The 27135-nt window shown below is 36.4% G+C and overlaps 1 protein-coding gene across 1 annotated transcript in view; it reads left to right on the top strand.

Moving 5' to 3' along the window:
• The window catches only part of DMD (dystrophin), a 2123648-nt gene that overhangs the window by 781273 nt on the left and 1315240 nt on the right, over window positions 1-27135 (top strand). The window contains exons 28-29 of the mRNA XM_057539128.1: window positions 2629-2763; window positions 4390-4539. Of these exons, the coding sequence (XP_057395111.1) occupies window positions 2629-2763; window positions 4390-4539 (285 nt within the window). The remainder of the gene's footprint in view (window positions 1-2628; window positions 2764-4389; window positions 4540-27135) is intronic.

The following is a 27135-nucleotide window of genomic DNA, read 5'->3' as shown; positions in this document are numbered from 1 at the left end:
TGAATTTAAAAGGTTTCTTTTAAATATTTTATCTAGCATTTTAATATGACTGGAGCAGGTTGGGGGGAGGGATTACCACATCAGCTCCATTTTGAGTGGAAGTTTCCTTTTTCATTTGTACTTTCTTCAAAGCCACTTTGAATTTGGTGATTTCAAGGTAATTTTAAGTTCCAAATTGTTAAACTTAACAGTTATTCTAAGTGGCTTTTAGCTCCAATTCAGGCTGCAAGACTATATTTTATTTTGCAAAGGTGACCTGTAAAGCCAGTACATTCAGCCTCTCCAGCTGTGTCCTTCAGATGCATTGAGGACACAAGAGGCCATCCATCCTGATGGTTAAATCAGCAAGGTAGTTCGTTATCTCAATCTGCACCAAAGTTAATAAGACACGTTACCAATCGCATCTCCTTATCTTCAAAGCTCTAACGTACCCTCGGGTATTAGATGGGATATTTATATTTTCCCACTGGGATCTTTGCCCAGAAGGAAGACAGCCTGTAGTCCAGCATGAGCTGGAAATGACCCAGATTTAAGGTTTCTATCACTTTTTAAAGCAAAATACTTAATTTCACTTTCTGTAATAAACTGTACATAAAACACTAAGCAAGAATTGGTAGGCTGGCAAGGCAGGTTAGACTGATACTTTTCATCAGTTAGAGAGAGAATGTTCTCCATCATTTGCAAGGGCTATGAGCAAAGGTGAAAATATGGGGAATCTGATAGAATTTTTAGTTTCTCCTAAAATAAAACTTCCTTCCTATGCTTCATTTTTGGTTGTGGGGGAGGGGTTGCAGGTGGTAGTGATTGCACTGCTATATCTATAAATTTGCCCAATATTACCAATCTCTAAGCTAATGGAAAATGACTCTTTTAATATTCTTATCCTCTAATGCATCTTCCTACTTTTTCCCAGCAGACATAACCCTAATCCAGAAAATTGTCTTTATTATTTCTCTGCTTAAAAAAAATTTATCATACATATGTGGATGCCTAAACAATGTACTGCTCAACTTTGCTTGTTTTGAGGGTTGTAGAAAGTGGTAACCTATAATATATCGTTTTCTGGGGCTAGCTCTTTTTGCTCAACATTTTTGTGTCTGGGCCTCATCCATATGGTTCTCTTTGGTGAAGTTTTCATTTTTGGTTCTGTATTCTCTGTGTAAATATGATACAGTGTATTTGTACATTTTCTTGCCACTGGACATTAAGGTTCTTTTCCTTCTTTTTTTTATTTTGGTTATTACAAAAAGTACTGAAATGAACATTCTTGTAACTCTCTTTGTTGTCCATCCAAACCAGTTTCTCTGAGGATGTGTATGGAAAAGTGGAGTTGCTGGGTTGTTAGGTATGTGAATATTCACCTTACTGGGAATGACATTGTTTTCCAAAATGATCATTCTAGTATACACACCCACCAGCAATAAATACAAATTTGTGTTAATGTGTATCTTCTCTCACACTTGGAATTGTCAAACTTCTCATTTGTGTCAGTCAACATGTTAAATATCTCACTGTAATCCTGACATACATTCTCCTGGTTACTAATGAGTCTGAACATATTTGTGAATGTTTATCACATGTATCTTTTTCTTTCAAATACTGGTTCAGGATTTTGTTTCATTTTTCTATTAGGTTATTTGTTCATCTTTTAACTGATTCAGTGTTCCTTTCATATTCATCTATTTCCAGTTTTGCAGTTGTTTTCTTCAAGTTTGAGGCTGTTTTTCAGTTTCTTTCTTGTGTTCTTTGATAAGTAGGTTTTAATTCTAATGTAATTAAATGTATTTATATCTTTCTTATGGTCAGTTTTTACAAAATGTCTTATTTTAGATATTCTTCCCCATCCCAAGGTCAAAAAAAGTCTCTTCTATATTCTTCTGGTAGCAGTCTTAAAATTTTGCTTTTTCATATATGAGTACTTTTGAATATTAATTAGTTTTTTCAGTGTATATCAAAAGCCATTGAAAAATAATCATATCCTCAAAATAGTTCGTATTCATATTTCTAATACTATACCACAAGGGAATAATTTAAAATATGGAAAAATCCATACTCATGATGATGGTCACCAGAAAGATATAATAGCAAACAAAACTAAGGAAACCAAACTATAGCTACTTAAATGAAACCTTAGATTTTTATTAAAAAATATATCTTCCTAATAATATAGAAAAAAAATATAGGATATAATGTTTATTAAAAAGAGAGCTATAGTTAAATCCATACTTTACTTTTAACTAGTTATTTATATATGATAAAATTTAGAGGAGGTCACAGAAAGTGGTAATACTTGATGTGTTAGGATGTTAGGTTTATACGTGCAGTTTTATATATGTTTTTATTTTTTCTATTTCCCAGACTGTAATGTTGATGAATTATTTTTTATTTAAAAAAGTAAATCACTGAGTCTTGAATTTATTCATGTAATAAAATGTTTCCTTAATGATTTGTAATTATAGACATATTAGATGCTCAAAATGACTAGTTGCATTTTCAATGATCTACAAAGAAAAGGTGAAAAATATAAAATATGTTTTATTTTTAGAAGTTTTAAAAATGGAAATGGCAAAATTGCACACTCACTGTTCTATCAAAATATTTCATCTGTGATATACATTTCTTTCACAGGAAGTTTGGGCATGTTGGCATGAGTTATTGTCATACTTGGAGAAGGCAAACAAGTGGCTAAATGAAGTAGAATTTAAACTTAAGGCCACTGAAAATATTCCTGGTGGAGCTGAGGAAATCTCTGAGGTGCTAGATGTAAGTTGTGAATTAATATAATTGTGATAATTAATATGCATTATTGAAAGATGTCAAGAATCAAATAGAAAATAAATTCAAAGAAAACCAGGCAGAGAGTATAGTTGCTATGCCTTCCCCAGCACCAGCACTTGGGATGAAACCTTTGATTCCTCTCTGAACCTTCCAGTGTTAAGGTTTTAAAGAGAATTTAAATAACCTCTTAGAGAGGACATATGCCTTTTGCTATATCACTATGTTCTATGTTGACATTTTTCTTTACCTGCTTAAATCTACTACAGACCTTGTGAAGACAGTTTGAATGCAGTTTTGCTCCATTGGAGTAGAGATAAACAGGATGATAATGTAAAACATTATTTCCAGTTTAAAAGCTACCTTCACTGAGTTGGAACATATTTTTTAATTATTTAAAATCATAAATTTATACCTTATAGAATGTTTCAAGGTATTAAATAGGCATGCTTTGATATTGGAAATGTATCTTTAAAATGTTCATACATTTTAGTACATAGAGAATTTTAGTACATTTTCAAGGTTTATTTTGGAGATCTTTAAAAAGTAAAATTTAAAGGAGTTTGCATGTATAAGCTTTGATTTATGTGAATTTCTGACAATCATTTATGTCCTATGCATTTTATTGTACTTTTGGCTAATCCTTTATATGTAATGAATATGTAGTTTTAGCCTATGTATTGTGTGTAGAGCCACTTGTAGTGCAGCCCCTTTGTAAATCTGCTAAAATAAGGTACATAAATTAATCAAAATGTGAAGAAAATGTGAAATGTTTTTGACTGAATAGAATTGGAATCCTAGGACATTGCAGCAGAAACCTGGGCATGATTATATCCAACTTCCTTACTTTTGCAAGAGAATTGTAAAACTTGAAGAGGTATCAAAGAACAATGAGAGAGGCCTCAAATAGACTATAATTATGTCCCTGTCCTATTCAGAGATGTTCAGTGACCAAACATTCGTTGTGAACTAACAGTGTGAAGCATCTTCCAAAAAAGATGAAACAAACTTGCAAAGTTATACCGCATGAGTAAAAGGATCATGGCCAGAACAAAGGATGTGATCATGCACTTATCCTACTAAATGAACAGACTGAAGGACCTCATCCTTGTTTTTATTGTCTCCCAGTCCAAAGATGGCTACTTTACCTCTAAGCCGTGTATGTGTGAAAAAGTGTGAAGGCCAGAGGGATTTCTTCTAAAGTACTGTGACTTTTTTTTAATGTGAGAAGGGAAACTCTGCTCTTGAATTTGTACCTATGTACATTGTCAGAATCATGTCACTTGGCCATCACTAGCTATAAGAGAAGTTGGGAAATTGAGTGTCTTAACTTCCAGGTTTTATAGTAGAGAGCCTCAGAGAAGAAGGTAGCCGTGAATCATTTTTTATGTACCCCATTCCATAGTTCTGCCTCAAGCCCATGAAGATTCACATGGAGCAACATCATAGTTTTGAAATAACAATGATCTTTCATGTTTTGTTATCCCAATTAAATATTGCTTTAAGTTGCTTATAACTTAATTATATGTAAATCAGAAGATACTGAGCATTTTGGGTTAGTTCAATGGATTTAGAAAAAGAAGTGAAATAGTAATTATTGCAAATGTATTTCAGTCACTCGAAAATTTGATGCAACATTCAGAGGATAACCCAAATCAGATTCGCATATTGGCACAGACCCTAACAGATGGCGGAGTCATGGATGAACTGATCAATGAGGAACTCGAGACATTTAATTCTCGTTGGAGAGAACTACATGAAGAGGTATGACGAGAAGAGTGAAAAATCTCTTTAAACTAATTTGCATAAAGACTAGCAAATACCTTTATGCCTCTCAGTCAAAATGAGGAGTAACTTAAATATTAGCTCAGCTTCCAGGTTGTAGAAACTTTCAAGTTCTAGACATGGATGAAATATTTATATGTGTATCATATCATTTTATCTTACAAAAACTTTATAAAGTATGGGTTTTAATAGGAAACCTGAGACAGACCAAGTACAGTAACTCACTCAAATCTTCAAATGAGTAAATAGTTAATCTGGTGTTCAAAATCGGATCTTATCTGACCACAGTTCTTTTCCATATGCAAGTTTAACTAATATGTGTAGGTATTGTCACCTCTCTCTCTCTCTTTCTCTCTCTCTCTTCAAACATGTATACACATGTTTGTTATGGTCATATATAATCTGTTAATAATACATGTAATTTTATTAGTACCCAAGATATTGGATATTGTTTATTGTTCCCAAATAATATGAGTTTGTATTCATATATAACAGAGGGCTTTTCATATTTAAAAATTAATACATATGGTGTGAATTTTTCAAATCAAAATTGAAGAAAATAACATATTTTTCTGAATCAAACAATATTTTGCATACACTCTCCTAAATCAAGAATGGATTATTTGTCAAGAAGGAAAAAAGATTCATAATGAGGTTTACTTTCGTATCTGATTGCTAAGTGCATCTATAACATGTGAGACACTGAAGGTTTGGTAATAAGTCAGAAAAAGTATCTGTACTTCACTACTTATAGTCATTGATTAGTTAAGCAAAAAATTATTCATTTCTTAGTGTGTTCCAGGACATAAAAACAAATAATATCCTTATAAGATGCAAAACGTTGGGTTAAAAGTTACGACAAAGGATTAGAGAACATAGAAAAGGACACAGACTTGTGTGGGTCAGCAGTGGAAGGTATTTGAGGTAGCTTTCCTAGAGATTTGTTGTAAACTACATTTTTAAATTAGAGTAGGAGACAGCCAAATGGGCAAGAGTAAGAGGGTGATTCCAGGCAGGTAGCCACCAGCACTTACAGAAAATTGGAAGTATTTGGTTTTGCTAGAACACAGAATGCAAATGGGGGTCTGGCTGAAGGTGAGCCTGAACAAATAAGCATGAGTGAGGTTGCTAAGGGAGATCTATGCTTCACAAAAAGCCTGCTCTATAGCCATGCACTTAGGGAACCACTGAAGGGTTTAACTTATAAGGGGGAAGGAGAAGAGAGGTGCCACCATCAGATTACGTTACCTCTGTGGAGACTGGAGAGTGGGGTGGGGGGTCTAAGAGACAGGGAGACTGCAGGCAGTGAGACCAAGTAAGAAGCGATACTTTTAGCTCAGTTGAAGGCAAGGCCATTGGTGATAGATACAGAGCAAATGCAAAACTCGGAAGAGTATCTGGGTTTCTGACTCAGGTGATTGAGTATCAGATATTTTTCAGAAACAACTTTGAGAGAGTAAGAAAAAGCAAGTTTGGAGGTGAAAGATCACATGTCATTTTTTACCCCCATTGAGCCAGACATGTCTGCTTAAGTTTGATATTAATCAAAAGCAACCCGAGCAAGGACCTTAGGTGCTGGTAGTTTATTTTGGAGATGATACCAAGAAGGACAAGTGAGGGCATGGGGAGAATGGAGAATGAAAGGTTGGAAGGCTGATAAAGGATGCTTTTATGAGTGAGTTTCTATTGGGAGTTACTGAGCTCAGTCCCACTGGGAGCTTTAAAGAAACCAGGTAGAACACCAGTGTCACAGAGCTCACTTAGAATTGTTCCGCTGGGCTAATGGAAGCTGGAACATTTGTCCACCAATTTTCCTCCCTTTGTGTTTGAGGATTGCCCTTGGGTGCATAAAATCCCAGTACTTCTGGGCTGCCTAGAGCAGTAAAATTGAGAAATTTGGGAGCTTAAGGTGGGAATCTAGCAGTGCGTGCACGTACTGGCCACCAAAGCTTCAAGTGAACTTAGAGGTTCCGAGGTTAAGGGGTTATGTGGCTGGGCAGCAACAGGATCTGCTACAGTACTTACGGAGTTTCCAGGTGGGGATGTTCCCTAATCCAGTAAGAGAGAGTTACACAGCCCTAAAGTTAAAGAGAGTGATTCGGACTAGTTACACAGATGGGGAATTTGTCAGGCTACGTGCTAATTAAAACTGCAGAGTTCATGAGATCATCCCAAATAAGCCAAAAGAAAAAGAATCATAGACAGAATTTCAGAGTTATACCCCATATCAAGTTTTCGGCTGAGGAAACAGTGTCTACAAAGGAGGTGAGAAGAAATGATCAGAGGTAAGAGGAGACGCAAGTTAAAACCAGGGTGCTTAGCAGGTAGCAGTTCATAAAGAGGAGTCATGAAAAACTGTCAAGTATGGGTGGAGAAACCCGGTAAGATGAAGACAGAATTGGGCAAAAAGGATGTCACTTGTGACCTTTCCTAGAGCAGTTTTGATGGAGTTTTCCTGGGGATAGAGAGACTCTGGTGACAGTGTGATACAGAAGATATTAGAGAAAAGGACGGGGAAGGCAAGTGTGCACGATCCTTGTGAGGAACTTGGCTGTGAAGGCAAAGAAAGGTCCTAAGGGGGGATGGTAGCTATGACGGTATGCAGGGAACCTTTTGTTATTTACGTGGGGGAGAAGTTTGATCATGTTTATACATTGGAAAGAAAGAGTCCTGAGTAGCAGAGACTCCAAACAGTCCTTAATCCTGCACTACCTTTGTTTAGTAGTCTAATCATACTTTCTCCATATCAGTATAAGGGACTACGGAATGGAAATAAATAGGCGATTCTAAACAGTCCTTCAGCCCTTGACTCTATCTCACTGTTACTGGACGTGGGCAGAAGTAGGTATTCCGAGGCGGCAACTAGGTCAAAGGTCATTTACATTTGGATTTTGATATAGAATTGGAATGTGCTTGTATTTGTATTTGAACTTTAGTGTCAGGTTAGAAATTAGAGTTCAATTAAAAAAAAAGTCAAAAGGCACACTGTAAAACTGATTTTGGCTAAGCTGTGAAGAGGCCCAAATTTTAATCATTAACCATGTTCAGTGTTTGTCTATTCTGTCCTTACGAGTAGACCACTCTCTAATCCTGATCTTGGCATCAGCTTCATTTATGTAATGCTCTTGCAAACCTTTAGCAACACAAAAAACTACTTATGTCTTTACATTTCAAAGGTCTCTGTTGTGGAACCTGGTATTTCCCCCAAATAGATAATAATTCAACTCAACAACAAACCTTGATTGAACACTTATTTTGCTATATCCAAACTGAGTTTTAAAGCATTGAAATTTGAATCAGAAAATCTTGGGTTGGAATAGCCCTTGGTATTAATCAGAGTCAGACAGTAACAGAAAACAGGTTACCCAGTAGCTTGAACAGGGAACGTTTAATACAAATAAGTATTAAGTAATTACTGGGAATTAATTTTTAAGAGGAAATAGAAGAGAACTCCAAAGAATTACCTAGAACCGAGGGATAGTACCCAGGGAAGGAACTGACTTGGAAAGTGAGGGGCTCTCCCCAAGGCTGGGATTCAAACCTGTTTGGAAAGAGTATGTCTCCAGAGCATGAGATGACAAAGAAGTTCGCTGGGTTGACCCAAACCAGAGCTAGTATGTAGTCAGTGGGCTGAAGCTTGTGTGAAGGGAATCTTGGAGTGGGATGATGACAAAATTCATGGGGAGGTAACCTGTGGGGGCTGCTATTGAATTTTCTGGGAAGCTAGAGGGGGTTGCCTGTTGGACTCACTGGGAAGCTAGCTACAGTAGGGGCCACTGAATTTAGGGAAACCAGCTTGGGCTTCAGGAAGCTGCCCATGGATTTGGCACCCAGGTTGGACTTGCCACTGGAGCACCCACTGAACTTGTCAGAAGACACCTGTAGAGGGTGCTGCTAAAATTTATTTGTGGGGGGGTGGGGAACAGACAAGGTGAACTCCACCAGGCATCCCACAGGCCAACCCAGAGCCACGGGAGCAAGAAGTAAAAACACACTGAAGAGAGAAAACTTTACCTCCCCCAGTGTCACTCCAGCACCCTTTGTTGACAAAGCTTAGCATCCTGCCAGCTGGCAAAGAGAGAAATATTCCAGTATCACCAACACGAATGTTAAAAGACAATAAACACATCCATCTACAACCCATTGGCTCTGTACCCTTGGGAAATATTTTCAAGCTTCCATTTCCTCATCTGCGACGACAGATCCTATTTCATAGGATTCTCCTGAGCAATATATAAAATACTGCCTGGAAAGTGCTTTTATTTTTACTAGGTTGTATGCTGTAGTATCTACCCTCAAAGCAGTATATGTGTATGTGTGTGTGCGTGCGTGCGTGTGTGCTACCAGGGCAGGGATAGACAAACATATACATATATTCCAATGTGAAAAACAATGAAATGTACACACCTCCATTATTTAAATAAAATTCAGAAGACTGACGAAAGGACTTTTATCATTCCATAGGTCTTAAAATTGGAAGGAATTTTTCATTCTACTTCAGTAGTCAAGTAAACAGAATGCTCTAGTAACAATAAATAAACTTGAAATAAATAAACTTGAAACCACTATCAGCCCTGGCTATGCTTATATAAAATATCTAGCCAATAATAACCTGAGAGTAATTTGGCAATGTAAATGAAGCATATTTGGTGCTTTAGAGCTTTGATGAAAACCACATCATGTTAGAGATAATATCCTTCTCAAATTCTGTTCTGCTAGTCTTTAGTATGCCAATGTGACTTTAAAGATAAGATGTTGAGTTAAAAGGATGAGTAGTAACAGGGTTTTCCTAGTTCTCAGGGTATAATCTGAGTACTTTGATCAATTCCAGACTATCTAGGTAATAGAGAAATATCTAGTACTTTGTTAGCTAAATCAATCGTTTGGATGTTCCCACTGAATATTCAGTTGAAAAGACTGGTGTTTTGATGCAAAGCAGATGCAGCCTTGGGATAATTATCTAAGAGTCTGGGGAAATAAAATAATTACAGTAACAGAGTTTTAAAATTTATTTCCTTTTTTAAAAAAATCTATGTTGTATATTGGATTGTTATAGTCAAAAATTCTGAATTTTTTTAAGCCATAGATTTCCTGATTTTTTCTTTTGGCTAAAGAAAAACAGTTTTGCCGTTAATAAACAAGTGCCCTTTCTCTTGAATATGAGCCTTAGCCCATTTTCTTCTTGATTAAAATGCCTGTGTCAAAGGTTTGTGGGTTTTTTTTTTTTAATTGCCTAACTGATGTTTCCTGTAGGGGCAATTATGCAGAACAAAGGTAACATTCAGTTGCCTGTTAAATCAATCAAACAGCCAGAGATTTTATTGCCTATGAATATTTAAAAGAGATTTGCTAGATCCTGTTCCTAATTTCAGAGTGTGAGTTTGCATTCAGATAAGTGATAAATTATTTTCATTCCTTGAAAAGGCATCTTTCACTCTTCATAATCATATGGCACTACATTTTCTACTCACGGTAATGATTTGAGAGATGGTTAGCAAACCAGGAAACAGCTCCAAAAATTGTACCAAATAATCTAATTTTTCCAACTTATTACAGAGTAACCAAGCTACAGACAATTTGTTAGTGATACAGCAAAATGTATAATAATAGCAATAATAGTATAATTGTTACAAAGGCCCAGGCACTGCTCCAAGTGTCTGACATGCATTTTCTCATTTGTTCTCACAGCAACCTTATGTTATAAGGTTTTCTATTGTACATTCCTATTTTATAGAAATGGATAGGGTATCAAAGGCCACAAAGCTAGTATGCTTAGACCCAAGTCTCTGCTCTTGGAGCCCGGGCACATGCTGGTTGACCATGCTACCTTCAATCTCAGTGATCTTTTCCTTATATTAAAAATAAAAGCTGCTTGGTAAGAAGTGAATATTGCAAGTAACTGGTTTCCCAATTTCTAAGGAAAGCTTACAGTATGAGTTTAAAAATATTAGGGATGACTAATTTTATAAAAAGCATTTTAGAGTTTTAAATATTAAAATCACATGTATTTAGAAGTCCAAAGCCTTTACCAGTTCTCTTGATTAGTGATTATTTCATCTTTCTTGTGTATTGTTAATGCCCCCATTTCTGGTCTTCTCAAAGTCATCTATAAGTTTTTTCACATGACATTAAATAGCAGACAGTAAAAGAGAAGAAGCAAAATCTAAATTGGTTGATTCTGCTTTAGTAGTAACGCTCATGATAGGCAGCTTGAGGGACTCATTAATTGCTCCAGTAATTATAACTTTGAATTGGTCACTGAGTGTCACATCTACCTTAGCATAGATAGGGAAGAATAGACAAATATTGACTGAAGGAAAATTGTAAAGTAATCCAGGAAAACAAGTGACTGTATATCAGTCTTGAGGTCAAAATTATTATTGGAAAGCCATTTATCTGTAAAAGAATATCTTTATGATTTTGTCAATGTGTTTACTTCTTAGAAAATATCAATGTATAATATAAATAGTAAAAGCTACAATTTACTGAGTGCGTTTTTATGTCAGTCCTTGTGCTAAGCAATTATAAACAGTGTTAAACTTAATCCCCACATTATTCTTATGAGGTAGATTTGATTAACTCCACATGTGTTGAGAAGGGGCTGACTTCCATTCCCAAGGATGAGGCAGACTCAGTTTTCTAAAATGCCCTCTTCAAAACACCAAGATGCTGGGAAATTTCCAACAAATACACTTTTAAATGTTTTCTCTCTTGCAAGGAAGTCAGTAAACCTTTACAGGCCAGGACAAAAAAAAAATTGCGGATGAAACTAAGGTCATAGAACTAATACAGCTATGAGCACTGACCCTTGTATTGCCTTAGTGCTAAAAGTTAATACAAGAAACCCAGAGTTTGGTTAAATTAAGCCATTTGATACAGTAGAAATCTGAGCCTCAGGCTCAAACAAATGGGGGGAGGTGAACAGAGATTCTATGTAAAACAAGGGTTATATCTTCAGTACAATGATGGACGGGGGTATTCTGTCTGTGAAACGTCCCAATATAAAAATATGTCTATCTCTCTTCCCACTCTAAGTGTAAAATTAAAAGTAAGAATAATTATAATCATCTCATCTGAAAATGTGTAACCGTAGGCCTGTTCTTGTGAGGGTCGCTTATTTGAGTGTTTATTACCAGTAAGAGTCAAGGTGTCCCTAAGACAAGAGATTAAGTTAAAGTAGCTCCAGGTTGGTAGCACCCTAGCACTAGTGAGAAGTGAATCCAAATTCTTAGAAAAGCACCTTAGTATTCTCACAGACTAAATTTTGTGAAATTTGAGCTCACAATAAACCCCACAAGCACAAGAAAACAAGCCATCATGAAGCAAAGTAATCACATGCAACACAGAGTGAATTTAGATCACCTCCCCTACAATTTCAGGTACTAGAATTGCCAGGTAATTAATATAAAATAAGTAGGTGAAATATTAAAGAAAGAAATGAGAGTGAGAATCAAATGAAGAAATAAGACGCTAAAAGTTGATGAGGAAGATTTGAAAAACAGATCAAAATATGAGTACTAAAATTAAAATTATCACTCTAAAAATTGGAAAAAATAATGGCTGTGTTCAATGTATATTAAACGGTTGAAAAAAATGAGTTATGAGGAAATTGAAATATAGGGAATGTGGTACCAAAACCTAAGGAGGTAGACAGTATGAACAGGAAGGCAAAATATATATTGGGAGTAGGTTATGAATGTCTAACTTATGTCTAATGGGAGACTCTGAAGGCGAGAATAAAGAAAATGGATAGGCGGGAATATGTGAAGCATACTGAAGAATAATTTCCAGAGCCAACCTACTTAACCAGGAAGCACAATATATAACAGGCAGCATAAATAAATAGAAATCCACTCTTAGACATTTCACAGTGAAACTGCAGAATTCCAAAAACAAAGATAAATTTACATTAGCAACCAGAGAGGAGAGACAGATCATTTTTGAAGGAATGAAACTTAGACTGACATTAGACTTTTTAACTACAACAAAAGAATCAGAAAAAAAAAATTGGAAAAATGTTTTCAAGATATTGAGAAAAATTACCACCATCCCAGAGTTCTGAACCTAGCAAAATTACAAGGGCAAATTAGACATTTTCAGAGAAACAGAAATTGAGATTTTACCTCAGCAGATCCTTTCTAAAGCAAAGAAATTCCAAAAGGAAGATCTGAGATGCCCTGAGATAAAGAGACACGAGAGAGATAATTCTCCCAGATACGTGAGGATACAGCAAGAAGGAGGCCATTTGCAAACCAGAAAGAGGGCCCTCACCAGACACAGAATCTGCAGATACCTTGATCTTGGACTTCTCAGCCTCTAGAACTGTGAGAAGTAAATGTATGCTGTTTAAGCCCCCTGATCTATGGTATTTTGTTATAGAAGCCCAAGCTGACTAAGACAGGCTGAAAAATATGGCTAGAAAATATTCTTACTAAAATTTGACAAAAATAGTGCAAGAAGAAAAGATGTACAGATGGCCAAAGGCACATGAAAAAATGCTCAACATTGCTAATCATCAGAGAAATGCAAATCAAAAGGACAATGAAATATTACCTCACACCTGTCAAAATAGCTGTCATCAAAAAGTATACAAATAACAAATGTTGGTGAGGATGTGAAGAAAAGGGCACCCTAGTACACTGTAGGTGGGTTTGTAAATTGGTGCAGCCACTATGGAAAACAGTATGAGGTTCCTAAAAAAACTAAAAATAGAACTACCATATGGTCCAGCAATTCCACTCCTGGGTATACATCTGAAAAAAACAAAAACATTAACTTGAAGAGATGCATGCACCCCAGTCTTCATAGCAGCATTATTTACAATAGCCAAGATATGGAAGCAGCCCAAGTGTCCATCAACAGAGAATGAATACAAAAAATATGTATTTATGTATGTATATATGTGTTTGTGTGTGTGTGTATACACACACACACACAATGGAATATTACACATTAAAAAAGAATGGAATTCTGCCATTTGCAACAATGTGGGTGGACCTAGAGAGTATTATGCTTAGTGAAATAACTAAGACAAAGACAAATAATCTATGTTATTACTTATATGTTTCTCTCAGGAATCTAAAAAATAAAATGAACAAATATATATAACAAAAAATAAACAGATTCACAGGTATAGAGAGCAAACTAGTGGTTACCAGTGAGGAGAGGGAAAGGGGAGGGGTGATACAAGGGTATGGGGTTAAGAGATACAAACTACTATGTATAAAATAAATAAGAAACAAGGACATATTGTACAGCACAGGGAAATATAGCCATTATTTTGTAATCACTTTAAATGGAGTACAATCTATAAAAATATTGAGTCACTATGTTGTACACGTGAAACTAATATAATGTTGTAAAACAACTATACTTCAATTTTAAAAATTGACAAAAATGGTACAAGAAGCAAAGTCCCATGCCAGTCTCACTCATAAACACATAAAGAATTCTGAAACAAATTTTGCCTAACTAGATCCAGTTGTAAACGAAATAGTTTTTAAGCTTCACGCTGTCTTTTCTTTCTTCACCCACTCCTTTGGATATTTTATGCAGTGTTGTGGCTTTAAATATTCTTTACATGCTAATGAGTCTCAAAATATTATCTCTAGTACAGACCTCTGCCCTAAACTCCGGAACTGTATATCCACCCTTCTATTATGTCTCTATGTGGATATTTACTAAGCAGCTCAAACATAACATACTCAGATTTGAGCTCCTATCAAACCTACCCAACAGTTTCTCCGTTCTCGTTCATGTCAACTCATTCTTTAAATTTCTCAGGCCAGAAACTTAAGGCAATCTTGGGCTTTTCTCTTTCTTCACCATTCTCTCTCCAGCAGATCAGAAAGGTAGTCTTAGCAGATCTAAATGTGGTCTGGCAGGCAATAAGAGGTATATAAGCCACTCATATTTTTCTTTATGAACGAGGTTATTTTTTATAGCTCTTTATACTTGGTGTGTCCTTAAGGAAAAAAATATCAAATGTCTTGGCCTCTGTCTATAAATCGGCTGTCACCATAAAGAGATGATATTAAACTTATGCTCCAAATGATTACAGAAGGCAGATTTTTTTTTTACATGCTGTCTCTTCACCTGTTTTACTGGTAAGGTATAAGTATAATTTTTAGCAAAACTGTTAGGCCAATGAGAATACATCTATATATTAAATTACTGATCAGATTATTTTTATGGACTAAGATTTTTGACATGTCTAATTTTAATGAAAAGTAGATAAAGTTACTGTAGGTAAAGAGTATCAATAAAATGTTACTAACTTCTGAATTTTCTTTAAAATGATAGAGTTAATGAACTTAGAATTAGCTGAGTTCTAATAGTGAACTTCCTTTTTGGCATATAAAAATACTTAAAATAATTTTTACTTTTCTCCCTACACTGTTCATACATAAACTGCAGAACCTAGTACCTGTAAAAGTAGTCTCTATCGGCTGGATTTGTTTGCTCAACTCCCATTTACTCCTTCACTTATTAATTATAGTTGTCTTGTTCAGTTGCTAGAGGGGCAACTGTGAGATTAAATTGACATAAAAGAAGAAATTGGCAGTGGTAAAGTAAAGGCAGTAAATGTAAATTATTCTTCAACATGTTTGGTAACAAGAAACGGTAATTGTGTGATGGAACGGAGGTGGTAACTAATACTAGGGTGGTAATCATTTTGCAATTTATAAATGTGTCAAATCAACACCTCATACACCTTAAACTTACCCCATGTTATGTGTCAAATATATGTCAATAAAGCAGGAAAAAAAAAGAATTAGCATGTGTTTGATAATGAAAAAAATATGTTTGATGATGAAAAAAGAGAGAGAAGGGCCAGTATCATGAGTAATAGGATAGAGGTAATTTTATACCTCATTGACTGTCAGGGCAGTGAAGATTTAAGCCTGTTTGTAATATGGGGGAAGGTCCAATAGAGATATGTACTTAATATGTAAGAGCAAGGTCTTACAGGAGAGGATACGTGAGCAAAAATGGAAGGACGAACTTCGGGAGTGAAAAAAGAGAATTGAGATAATATGAAGATAATTTCAGGTGAAGATTAGGAAGACTGAGAAAATTTACTCATGAGAGACTCCATACCTGAGAGGGAGCTAACTCTTCTTTAGGATGTCTTAGGTTGGTGGCATGAAGAAGTGGGGGTGGGAGAATAGAGGACCAATGCCTTTGAGAAAGTGAGAGTGGAAAGCATTTGGAATAGGAGCTCTTCTGTCGTAGAGAGGAATTCAAAATAAGCAGAAGTGTTAACGAACGATACAGCAGACTCAGTAGTAGTCAGTAAAACAGTTTGCAGTGGAAACAGTCAGTTATGTACCTTTCTCCCATAGTTTCCAGCAAAATAATCATCTTATTCTCAACCATACGCATACAATCGTGTGGACAATCAAAAGAAAAGGGACTTTGATTTCCATTATCTTCAGTTAATGTATCCAATATCTCTAGGATGTATTTGATTATATCCCGAAACAACTAAGAGACTGGTCTTTGGAGTCTTATCTTCCAATTATACTCATATTTGGAAGTCATTCATTTGGTATTCATATTTCCTCCACCAGTATGTCACTGTGTCCTGGTGCATCTAATTTGAATTTCATGTTTTTTAAAAAATTTATTTCTTGAACTTATCCAATTTTGTTTGGATTCTTATTTCAACCTTATAGCTATTGGCCATTTTCCCCAAATTATTGTAATCAGGATCAGCTACTTAATTTTTAGGGCCAGTACAAGAGGAAATGCAGGTTCCTTGTTCAAAAATTAAGAATTTCAGGAGAATGACAGCAAAACATGAAACCAAGCTTTAGTTCTTATAGGCATGGAGTACTGCATGACTGCACAGGCTGCCAGCCCATGATGCCAGCCCCAATTGTTATTTTATATATTTGGTTAATTTTACACCTAAATTGGTTTTGAATATATGCAGGAGTTACAGAACTTAGACTCATTTCTACAGAACATCATTATTTAAAAAGATTTCAGTGAAGATGATCGAGCAATGCTAACTGCTTTAATATTTTGAAAGGTAGAATTTTAATCTAATTCTTAGAGTGTTAACTATGGATGTAGTTTCTAGGATTACATTTTTCACATTTTAAATTTGATGCTTTCTTTCCTTACTTTGGAAGAAAGGATATTGGATATCTTGAATTTTGACTTTCCTAGGTAAATGCGCTGTGTTAAAACTGTTATCTTTATGTAAAAAATGCACCGCAAGCAGACTGTTATGCCAAACATCTGTGTTCAAGGTGACTTTCTTTTTGAGCTGAGCGGTGGACTATGCAACTTGCTCTCATAATAATTTTAATTGAATAATTGGTCAAGAGTGATTAGATTTTGAAGGAAAAACTCACCTGTGTAATATTTACACACAGATAATAAAGCCAATAGCCCAGCCCTCTTTAATGTAAGAAAAATAGACAAGACAGTATTTTAAAAATGTTTTAAATTAGAAAAGAGTTTTGCTCCTCTATCTGCTCTATCTTCTTTTGTAATATAAGAAATATGTATATATTTGTGTCTGCCCCTGGTTCTTGACACATAGCTCCTAAAACCCTTGTAAATAGGGATGGTAGGAAGAACATTTGTTCTGATATTTAATCTTTGACCTCAGTTCCTGACACAGAAATCCTAAGACCTTTGTAATTTCCTAAGTGATAGGAGCATCTGACACTGAACTCCTTGGAATTTACTGGGTGATAGGAATATCTTTTGTTCTAATGAGGTGGCTCTTGGTGGGCTCCTAGATGGGGGCTGGTTACCGGAGAGACCAAGCCAAAATTAGAAGCTTGGATCTTTCATGCCTGCCCCCCATTCTCTGGAGAGGGGAGAGGGACTGGAAATGGAGTTGATAATTGATGACACATATGTGATAAAGCCCCCATTAAAAATCCCAATAGTATGGAGTTCAGAAAGCTTCCAGGTTTGTGAACACATCAACACTGGGAGGGTGGCATGCTCCAGCTTCACAGAGACAGAAGCTCTTGTGCTTGGGACACTTCCAGACATTGCCCTATATACCTCTTCAGAGGGTCATCTGAATCCTTTCTTTTCCTTCTAGCTTTATTGAGACATAATTGACCCACAGTTTAAGGTGTACTGCATAATGATTTGACTTACATGCATCATGAAATGATAATCACAACAATATGTTTAGTGAACATCCATCATCTCATATAGATACAAAATTAAAGAAACAAAAAAAATTTCCTTGTGATAAGAACTCTTAGGCTTTATTCTCTTAACAACTTTCATATATAGCATACAACAGTGTTAATTATATTTATCATATTGTTTGTACCTTTTGACTACCTTTATCCAATTCCTCCTCCTCCAACCCCCTACCTCTGGTAGCCACAAATCTGATCTCTTTTGATATGAGTTTGTTTTTGAAGTATAATTGATCTACAGCACTGTGTTAGTGCCTGTTACACAACATAGTGATTCGATATTTCTGTACATTTCTTTTCTTTTGTAGGGATTTTTACATTCTTAAAGAAATTTATTGAAGTATACTTGATTTACAGTGTGTTTAATTTCTGCTGTACAGCATAGTGACTCAGTTATACATATGTATAACTTCTTCATATTCTTTTCCATTATGGTTTATTACAGGATATTGAATATAGTTCCCTGTGCTATACAGTAGGACCTTGTTGTTTATCCATCCTATATATAGTAGTTTGCATCTGCTAATCCCAAACTCCCAATCTATACACTTCAAAATGGTCACCACAATAAGTCTAGTTATATGTCTCCACACAAAGATATTACATAGTTATTGACTATATTCCCCACACTGTACATTTCATACCAGTGACTCATTTATTTTGTAACTGGAAGTTTGTACCTCTAAATCTCCCTCACCTATTTCTTTCCACTTCTAAACCCCTCCCCTGCTGTATCTTCTTTTATTATCTAAAAAATGTTATCTTTCTTTTCCTACCATCAGTTATGTGAGTTACCTTGATCCTTGTGTTTAATAATATTTTAAGATTCATCTTGTATTTTGAGTTTAATTACCCTCTGTTTGTTAGATACAGAAACTGAAATATTATATAACTTTCACAAGAACAAAGGACAATGGTAAATGTGTTTGATTCTTATTTTAATGATCAAGAATCATAGATATTTATTTTTTATTTTTGTAAGTAGTAATTGCATCATTATCTTTAAATATAATTTACCCTACTTTAGTAAATAGTGTTTCCTGGGTCATTTGCATTGACATTTCTGAAATGTTTATATAAGACAGTAGTTAAATTTTTCTTCTCTGTGTTTATACCAAATAAAGCATATTAGCTTTTTTGGTCTAGACACAAAGGGATACACCAACACACAAACACACATGTATAGTTGTGTATATATTTATATATGCATGTATATAAACATATTTATACTTGCATTTATTTTTATACCTAATTAAATGTAAGTATTGTATATTCACACTAGAAAAATTGTTTTTGCTTTGGTAGAGCATTAAAATCTTTACAAATGAGGGTGAATACAAATATTTATTTATTTATTTTTGTAATAACTTTTTTTTTAACGTCTTTATTGGAGTATAATTGCTTTACAATGGTGTGTTAGTTTCTGCTTTATAACAAAATGAATCAGCTATACATATACATATATCCCCATATCTCCTCCCTCTTGCGTCTCCCTCACACCCTCCCAATCCCATCCCTCTAGGTGGTCACAAAGCACCGAGCTGATCTCCCTGTGCTATGCGGCTGTTTCCCAGTAGCTATCTGTTTTACATTTGTTAGTATATATAAGTCCATGCCACTCTCTCACTTCACCCCAGCTTACCCTTCCCCCTCCCCTTGTCCTCAAGTCCATTCTCTAAGTCTGTGTCTTTATTCCTGTCCTGACCCTAGGTTCTTCAGAATCATTTTTTTTTACATTCCATATAAATGTGTTAGCATATGGTATTTGTTTTTCTCTCTCTGACTTACATCACTCTGTATGACAGTCTCTAGGTCCATCCACCTCACTACAAATAACTCAATTTCGTTTCTTTTTATGGCTGAGTAATATTCCATTGTATATATGTGCCACATCTTCTTTATCCATTCATCAGTTGATGGACACTTAGGTTGCTTCCATGTCCTGGCTATTGCAAATAGAGCTGCAATGAACATTGTGATACGTGACTCTTTTGGAGTAATGATTTTCTCAGGGTCTATGCCCAGTAGTGGGATTGCTGGGTTGTATGGTAGTTCTATTTTTAGTTTTTTAAGGAACCTCCATACTGTTCTCCATAGTGGCTGTATCAATTTATATCCCCACCAACAGTGCAAGAGGGTTCCCTTTTCTCCACACCCTCTCCAGCATTTATTGTTTGTAGACTTTTTGATGATGGCCATTCTGACTGGTGTGAGGTGATACCTCATTGTAGTTTTGATTTGCATTTCTCTAATGATTAATGCTGTTGAGCATCCTTTCATGTTTTTGTTGGCAATCTGTATATCTTCTTTGGAGAAATGTCTATTTAGGTCTTCTGCCCATTTTTGGATTAGCTTGTTTGTTTTTTTGATATTGAGCTGCATGAACTGCTTGTAAATTTTAGAGATGTCTTTTCTCCATTGTATATTCTTGCCTCCTTTATCAAAAATAAGGTGACCATATGTATGTGTGTTTATATCTGGGCTTTCTATTATGTTCCATTGATCTATATTTCTGTTTCTGTGCCAGTACCATACTGTCTTGGTTACTGTAGCTTTGTAGTATAGTCTGAAGTCAGGGAGCCTGATTCCTCCAGCTCTGTTTTTCTTTCCCAAGATTGCTTTGGCTATTCGGGGCCTTTTGTGTTTCCATACAAATTGTGAAATTTTTCATTCTAGTTCTCTGAAAATTGCCATTGGTAGTTTGATAGGGATTGCATTGAATCTGTAGATTGCTTTGGGTAGTATAGTCATTTTCACAATGTTGATTCTTCCAATCCAAGAACATGGTATATCTCTCCATCTGTTTGTATCGTCTTTAATTTCTTTCATCAGTGTCTTATACTTTTCTGCATACAGGTCTTTTGTCTCCTTAGGTAGGTTTATTCCTAGGTATTATATTCTTTTAGTTGCAGTGGTAAATGGGAGTGTTTCCTTAATTTCTCTTTCAGATTTTTCATCTTTAATGTATAGGAATGCAAGAGATTTCTGTGCAATAATTTTGTATCCTGCTACTTTACCAAATTCACTGATTGGCTCTAGTAGTTTTCTGGTGGCATCTTTAGGATTCTCTATGTATAGTATCATGTCATCTGCAAACAGTGACAGTTTTACTTCTTCTTTTTCAATTTGTATTCCTTTTATTTCTTTTTCTTCTCTGATTGCCATGGCTAGGACTTCCAAAACTGTTGAATAATAGTGGTGAGAGTGGACATCCTTGTCTTGTTCCTGATCTTAGAGGAAATGCTTTCAGTTTTTCACCATTGAGAATGATGTTTGCTGTGAGTTTGTCGTATATGGCCTTTATTATGTTGAGGTAGGTTCCCTCTATGCCCACTTTCTGGAGAGTTTTTATCATAAATGGGTGTTGAATTTTGTCAGAAGCTTTTTCTGCATCTATTGAGATGATCATATGGTTTTTCTTCTTCAGTTTTTTAATATGGTGTATCACATTGATTGATTTGCATATACTGAAGAATCCTTGCATCCCTGGGATAAACCCCACTTGATCATGGTGTATGATCCTTTTAATGTGTTGTTGGATTCTGTTTCCTAGTATTTTGTTGAGGATTTTTGCATCTATATTCATCAGTGATATTGGCCTGTAATTTTCTTTTTTTGTAGTATCTTTCTCTGGTTTTGGTATCAGGGTGATGGTGGCCTCATAGAATGAGTTTGGGAGTGTTCCTTCCTCTGCAATTTTTTGGAAGAGTTTGAGAAGGATGGGTGTTAGCTCTTCTCTAAATGTTTGATAGAATTCACCTGTGAAGCCCTCTGGTCCTGGGTTTTTGTTTGTTGGAAGGTTTTTAATCACAGTTTCAATTTCAGTGCTTGTGATTGGTCTGTTCATATTTTCTATATCTTCCTGGTTCAGTCTGGAAAAGTTGTACATTTTTAAGAATTTGTCCATTTCTTCTGGGTTGTCCATTTTATTGGCATAGAGTTGCTTGTAGTAATCTCTCATGATCCTTTGTATTTCTGCAGTGTCAGTTGTTACTTCTCCTTTTTCATTTCTAATTCTATTGATCTGAGTCTTCTCGTTTTTTTCTTGATGAGTCTGAGTAATGCTTTATCAATTTTGTTTATCTTCTCAAAGAACCAGCTTTTAGTTTTATTGATCTTTGCTATCATTTCCTTTGTTTCTTTTTCATTTATTTCTGATCTGATCTTTATGATTTCTTTCCTTCTGTTCACTTTGGGGTTTTTTTGTTCTTCTTTCTCTAATTGCTTTAGCTGTAAGGTTAGGTTGTTAATTTGAGATGTTTCTTGTTTCTTAAGGTAGGATTGTATTGCTATAAACTTCCCTCTTAGAACTGCTTTTGCTGCATCCCATAGGTTTTGGGTCATCGTGTTTTCATTGTCATTTGTTTCTAGGTATTTTTTGATTTCCTCTTTGATGTCTTCAGTGATCTCTTGGCTGTTAAGTAGTGTATTGTTTAGCCTCCATGTGTTTGTATATTTTACAGATTTTTTTCCTGTAATTGATATCTCGTCTCATAGCATTGTGGTTGGAAAAGATACTTGATACAATTTCAATTTTCTTAAATTTACCAAGGCTTGATTTGTGACCCAAGATATGATCTATCTATCCTGGAGAATGTTCCATGAGCACTTGAGAAGAATGTGTATTCTGTTGTTTTTGGATGGAATGTCCTATAAATATCAATTAAGTCCATCTTGTTTAATGTATCATTTGAAGCTTGTGTTTCCTTTTTTTCATTTTGGATGATCTGTCCATTGGTGAAAGTGGGGTGTAAAGTCCCCTACTATGATTGTGTTACTGTCGATTTCCCCTTTTATGGCTGTTAGTATTTGCTTTATGTATTGAAGTGCTCCTATGTTGGGTGCATAAATATTTACAATTGTTATATCTTCTTCTTGGATCGATCCCTTGATCATTATGTAGTGTCCTTCTTTGTCTCTTGTAATAGTCTTTATTTTAAAGTCTATTTTGTCTGATATGAGAATTGCTACTCCAGCTTTCTTTTGATTTCCATTTGCATGGAATATCTTTTTCTATCCCCTCACTTTCAGTCTGTACGTGTCCCTAGGTCTGAAGTGGGTCTCTTGTAGACAGCATATATAGGGGTCTTGTTTTTGTATCCATTCAGCCAGTCTGTGTCTTTTGGTTGGAACATTTAATCCATTTACATTTAAGGTAATTATTGATATTTATGTTCCTATTACCATTTTCTTAATTGTTTTGGGTTTGTTATTGTAGGTCTTTTCCTTGTTTTGTGTTTCCTGCCTAGAGAAGTTCCTTTAGCATTTGTTGTAAAGCTGGTTTGGTGGTGCCAAATTCTCTTAGCTTTTGCTTGTCTGTAAAGGTTTTAATTTCTCCTTTGAATCTGAATGAGATCCTTGCTGGGTAGAGTGATCTTGGTTGTAGGTTTTTCTCCTTCATCACTTTAAACATGTCCTGCCACTCCCTTCTGGCTTGCAGAGTTTCTGCTGAAAGAACAGCTGTTAACCTTATGGGGATTCCCTTGTGTGTTATTTGTTGTTTTTCACTTGCTGCTTTTAATATGTTTTCTTTGTATTTAATTTTTGATAGTTTGATTAATATGTGTTTTGGCATGTTTCTCCTTGGATTTATCCTTTATGGGACTCTCTGTGCTTCCTGGAGTTGATTAACTCTTTCCTTTCCCATATTAGGGAAGCTTTCAACTATAATCTCTTCAGATATTTTCTCAGTCCCTTTCTTTTTATCTTCTTCTTCTGGGACCCCTGTAATTCGAATGTTGGTGCTTTTAATGTTTTCCCAGAGGTCCCTGAGACTGTCCTCTGTTCTTTTCATTCTTTTTCCTTATTCTGCTCTGCAGTAGTTATTTCCACTATTTTATCTTCCAGGTCACATATCCGTTCTTCTGCCTCAGTTATTCTGCTATTGATCCCTTCTAGAGAATTTTTAATTTCATTTATTGTGTTGTTCATCATTGTTTGTTTCCTCTTTAGTTCTTCTAGGTCCTTGTTAAACATTTCTTGTATTTTCTCTATTCTATTTCCAAGATTTTGGATCATCTTTAATATTGTTATTCTGAATTCTTTTTCAGGTAGACTGCCTATTTCCTCTTCATTTGTTAGGTCTGTTGGGTTTTTGCCTTGCTCCTTCATCTGCTGTGTGTTTTTCTGTCTTCTCATTTTGCTTAACTTACTGTGTTTGGGGTCTCCTTTTCACAGGCTGCAGGTTCGTAGTTTCCGTTGTTTTTGGTGTCTGTCCCCAGTGGGTAAGGTTGGTTCAGTGGGTTGTGTAGGCTTCCTGGTGGAGGGGACTAGTGCCTGTGTTCTGGTGGATGAGGCTGGATCTTGTCTTTCTGGTGGGCAGGTCCACATCTGGTGGTGTGTTTTGGGGTGTCTGTGGCCTTATTATGATTTTAGGCAACCTCTCTGCTAATGTATGGGGTTGTGTTCCTGACTTGCTAGTTGTTTGGCATAGGGTGTCCAGCACTGTAGGTTGCTGGTCGTTGAGTGAAGCTTGGTCTTGGCGTTGAGATGGAGATCTCTGGGAGATTTTCGCCATTTGATATTACGTGGAGCTGGGAGGTCTCTTGTGGACCAGTGTCCTGAACTTGGCTCTCCCACCTCAAAGGCAAAACCCTGCCGCCTGGCTGGAGCACCAAGAACCTTTCATCCACACGGCTCAGAATAAAAGGGAGGAAAAAATAGAAATAAATAAATAAAATAAAATAAAGTAAAATAAAATAAAATTATTAAAATAAAAAATAATTAAGAGGAAAATTTTAAAAAGTAAAACAAAACAAAACAAAACAAAAACGGACAGACAGAACCGTAGGACAAATGGTAAAAGCAAAGCTATACAGACAAAATCACCTAGAGAAGCATACACATACACACTCACAAAAAGAGAAAAAGGGAAAAATATATATATATATCTTTGCTCCCAAAATCCACCTCCTCAGTTTGGGATGATTCGTTGTCTATTCAGGTATTCCACAGATGCAGGTACATCAAGTTGATTGTGGAGATTTAATCCGCTGCTCCTGAGGCTGCTGGGAGAGATTTCTCTTTCTCTTCTTTGTTCGCACAGCTCCCGGGGTTCAGCTTTGGATTTGTCCCCGCCTGTGCGGGTCGGTCACCTGAGGGCCTCCAGTTCTCGCTCAGACAGGACGGGGTTAAAGGAGCAACTGATTAGGGGGCTCTGGCTCAGTCAGGCCGGGGGGAGGGAGGGGTGTGGAATGCGGGGTGAGCCTGTGGCGGCAGAGGCCGGCATGATGTTGCACCAGCCTGAGGCGCACCATGTGTTGTCCCCCGTAAGTTGTCCCTGGATCACCGGAGCCTGGCAGTGGCGGGCTGCACAGGCTCCGGGTAGGGGAGATGTGGAGAGTGACCTGTGTTTGCACACAGGCTTCTTGGTGGCTGCAGCAGCGGCCTTAGCGTCTCATGCCCTTCTCTGGAGCTCGTTTAGGCGGTGCTCTGAATCCCCTTTCCTCAAGCACCCAGAAACAATGGTCTCTTGCCTCTTAGGCAGCTCCAGACTTTTTCCCGGACTCCCTCCCAGCTAGCTGTGGTGCACTAGCCCCCTTCAGGCTGTGTTCACGCCGCCAACCCCAGTCCTCTCCCTGGGATCCGACCGAAGCCCGAGCCTCAGCTCCCAGCCCCCGCCCACCCCGGCGGGTGAGCAGACAAGCCTCTCGGGCTGGTGAGTGCTGGTCGGCACCGATCCTCTGTGCGGGAGTCTCTCCGCTTTGCCCTCCACACCCCTGTGGCTGCGCTCTCCTCCGTGGCTCTGAAGCTTCCCCCCTCCACCACCCTCCGTCTCCGCCCGCAAAGGGGCTTCCTAGTGTGTGGAAACCTTTCCTCTTTCACGGCTCCCTCCCACTGGTGCAGGTCCCGTCCCTATTCTTTTGTCTCTGTTTTTTCTGTTTTCCTTTGCCCTACCCAAGTACGTGGGGAGTTTCTTGCCTTTTGGGAGGTCTGAGGTCTTCTGCCAGCGTTCAGTAGGTGTTCTGTAGGAGTTGTTCCACATGTAGATGTATTTCTGATGTATTTGTGGGGAGGAAGGTGATCTCCACGTCTTACTCTTCCGCCATCTTGAAGGTCTCCCGAATACGAATATTTTTTTAGGAGTTTCTTGTCTTCACATTTCTTATAATTTAGTGGTTGAACTCCTACCTCTAAAGTTAGAATAGCAAAAGGGAAAGTTAATATATAAATGAAAAACATCTGATATTAAGACCTAAAGACTAATCACTTGCAATTATTAAATTAGTAGTCTAGATTGGTAAAGTAGCCTTTTAGAAATGAATTTGTGGATAACAAAATTTTCTTTTAAATTTGTTACCTGTGTACATTTTCATACAAATTCTTGGAGTTTTTCTCTTTCTTAAAGTGAGACTTTTGAAGTTAGACTTGTCTATGACTTTTACTTCTGTCCGTCATAGCTTACAACTAATGTTTAATTCCTATAACCTAAAATATGATTCTCAAGGTAATATTCATCTGTCTTGTCCATCTTACTTTTCCACTCTAGATTCTTTTTAAACCGATTTTCTTGTCAAGCTACATATATTCTTAGGGTTGAATGATCAGAACTGTTCTTTAATATTCAGGCAAATTGTCACTAAAATTGCTTGGTGCTAGTAAAAATTACTTTCATTTTTTTAAAAGAAAGAAATGGGAGAAGGAACAGTAAACAACTTTTCTTTGCGTTGTATTCTAGTATCTTAGAGCTATCCATGTATGGAATGAGGAATACAAATATTTTTCAAATTCATCAAGGTGTTTTTTAAGTCATAGAATACGCATATTCATTAGGGAGTTTCCATTGAGAGTATCAAATAAAATTCAAGAAGTGCTTTATTGCCTCTGCCTTAACAACTTCATATTGTTTTCTGATCTGCGTTGAGAAGTGGCCAATTCAATGGTACTTTGTCCTTCCCGCTTCTTTGTTGTGAGCCCAATTAATTGCATTTCTCTGTTATTATTTAATTCTTATTTAAGGCAACTTTTCTTTCAAACTTCACTCTTGATAATTCTTCTCAAATCTGGCTAGTCATCAAAATCACACAGATGGAAGGGTTACAGGAACTTTAGTCTATATGTTATTCCCTTCTGACTCCCTTTGAATTTCTAATTTAGTAGAATTTGATTGAGCTTGAGAACTGTAGTTTGAAAAGTTCCTCTGGGTTCTGATGATTATTCAGGTTTGGAGCTCTGGCCTTGACCTTTACCTGAGCATGAATTGTTTTAAGGCAGTCCGCTTTGCTAATGTGCCCTATGTCTCAGAATCATTCCAAGAGTGGACCATTAACTTTATTACATCCATCCACTGCTCTTTAGAGCTGAGTGATCTCTTTATTCCAGAGATGGAGCTCATTTTCAACTCCTGAACCATTAAACCAAGCAGGGATAACAGTGGTTCTCCTTCAAGGCCACA

The sequence above is a fragment of the Balaenoptera acutorostrata genome, chromosome X (genome assembly GCF_949987535.1).
Source record: "Balaenoptera acutorostrata chromosome X, mBalAcu1.1, whole genome shotgun sequence".
NCBI classification, from domain to species: Eukaryota; Metazoa; Chordata; class Mammalia; order Artiodactyla; family Balaenopteridae; genus Balaenoptera; species Balaenoptera acutorostrata.
This window is presented reverse-complemented; position numbering and strand designations above follow the sequence as displayed.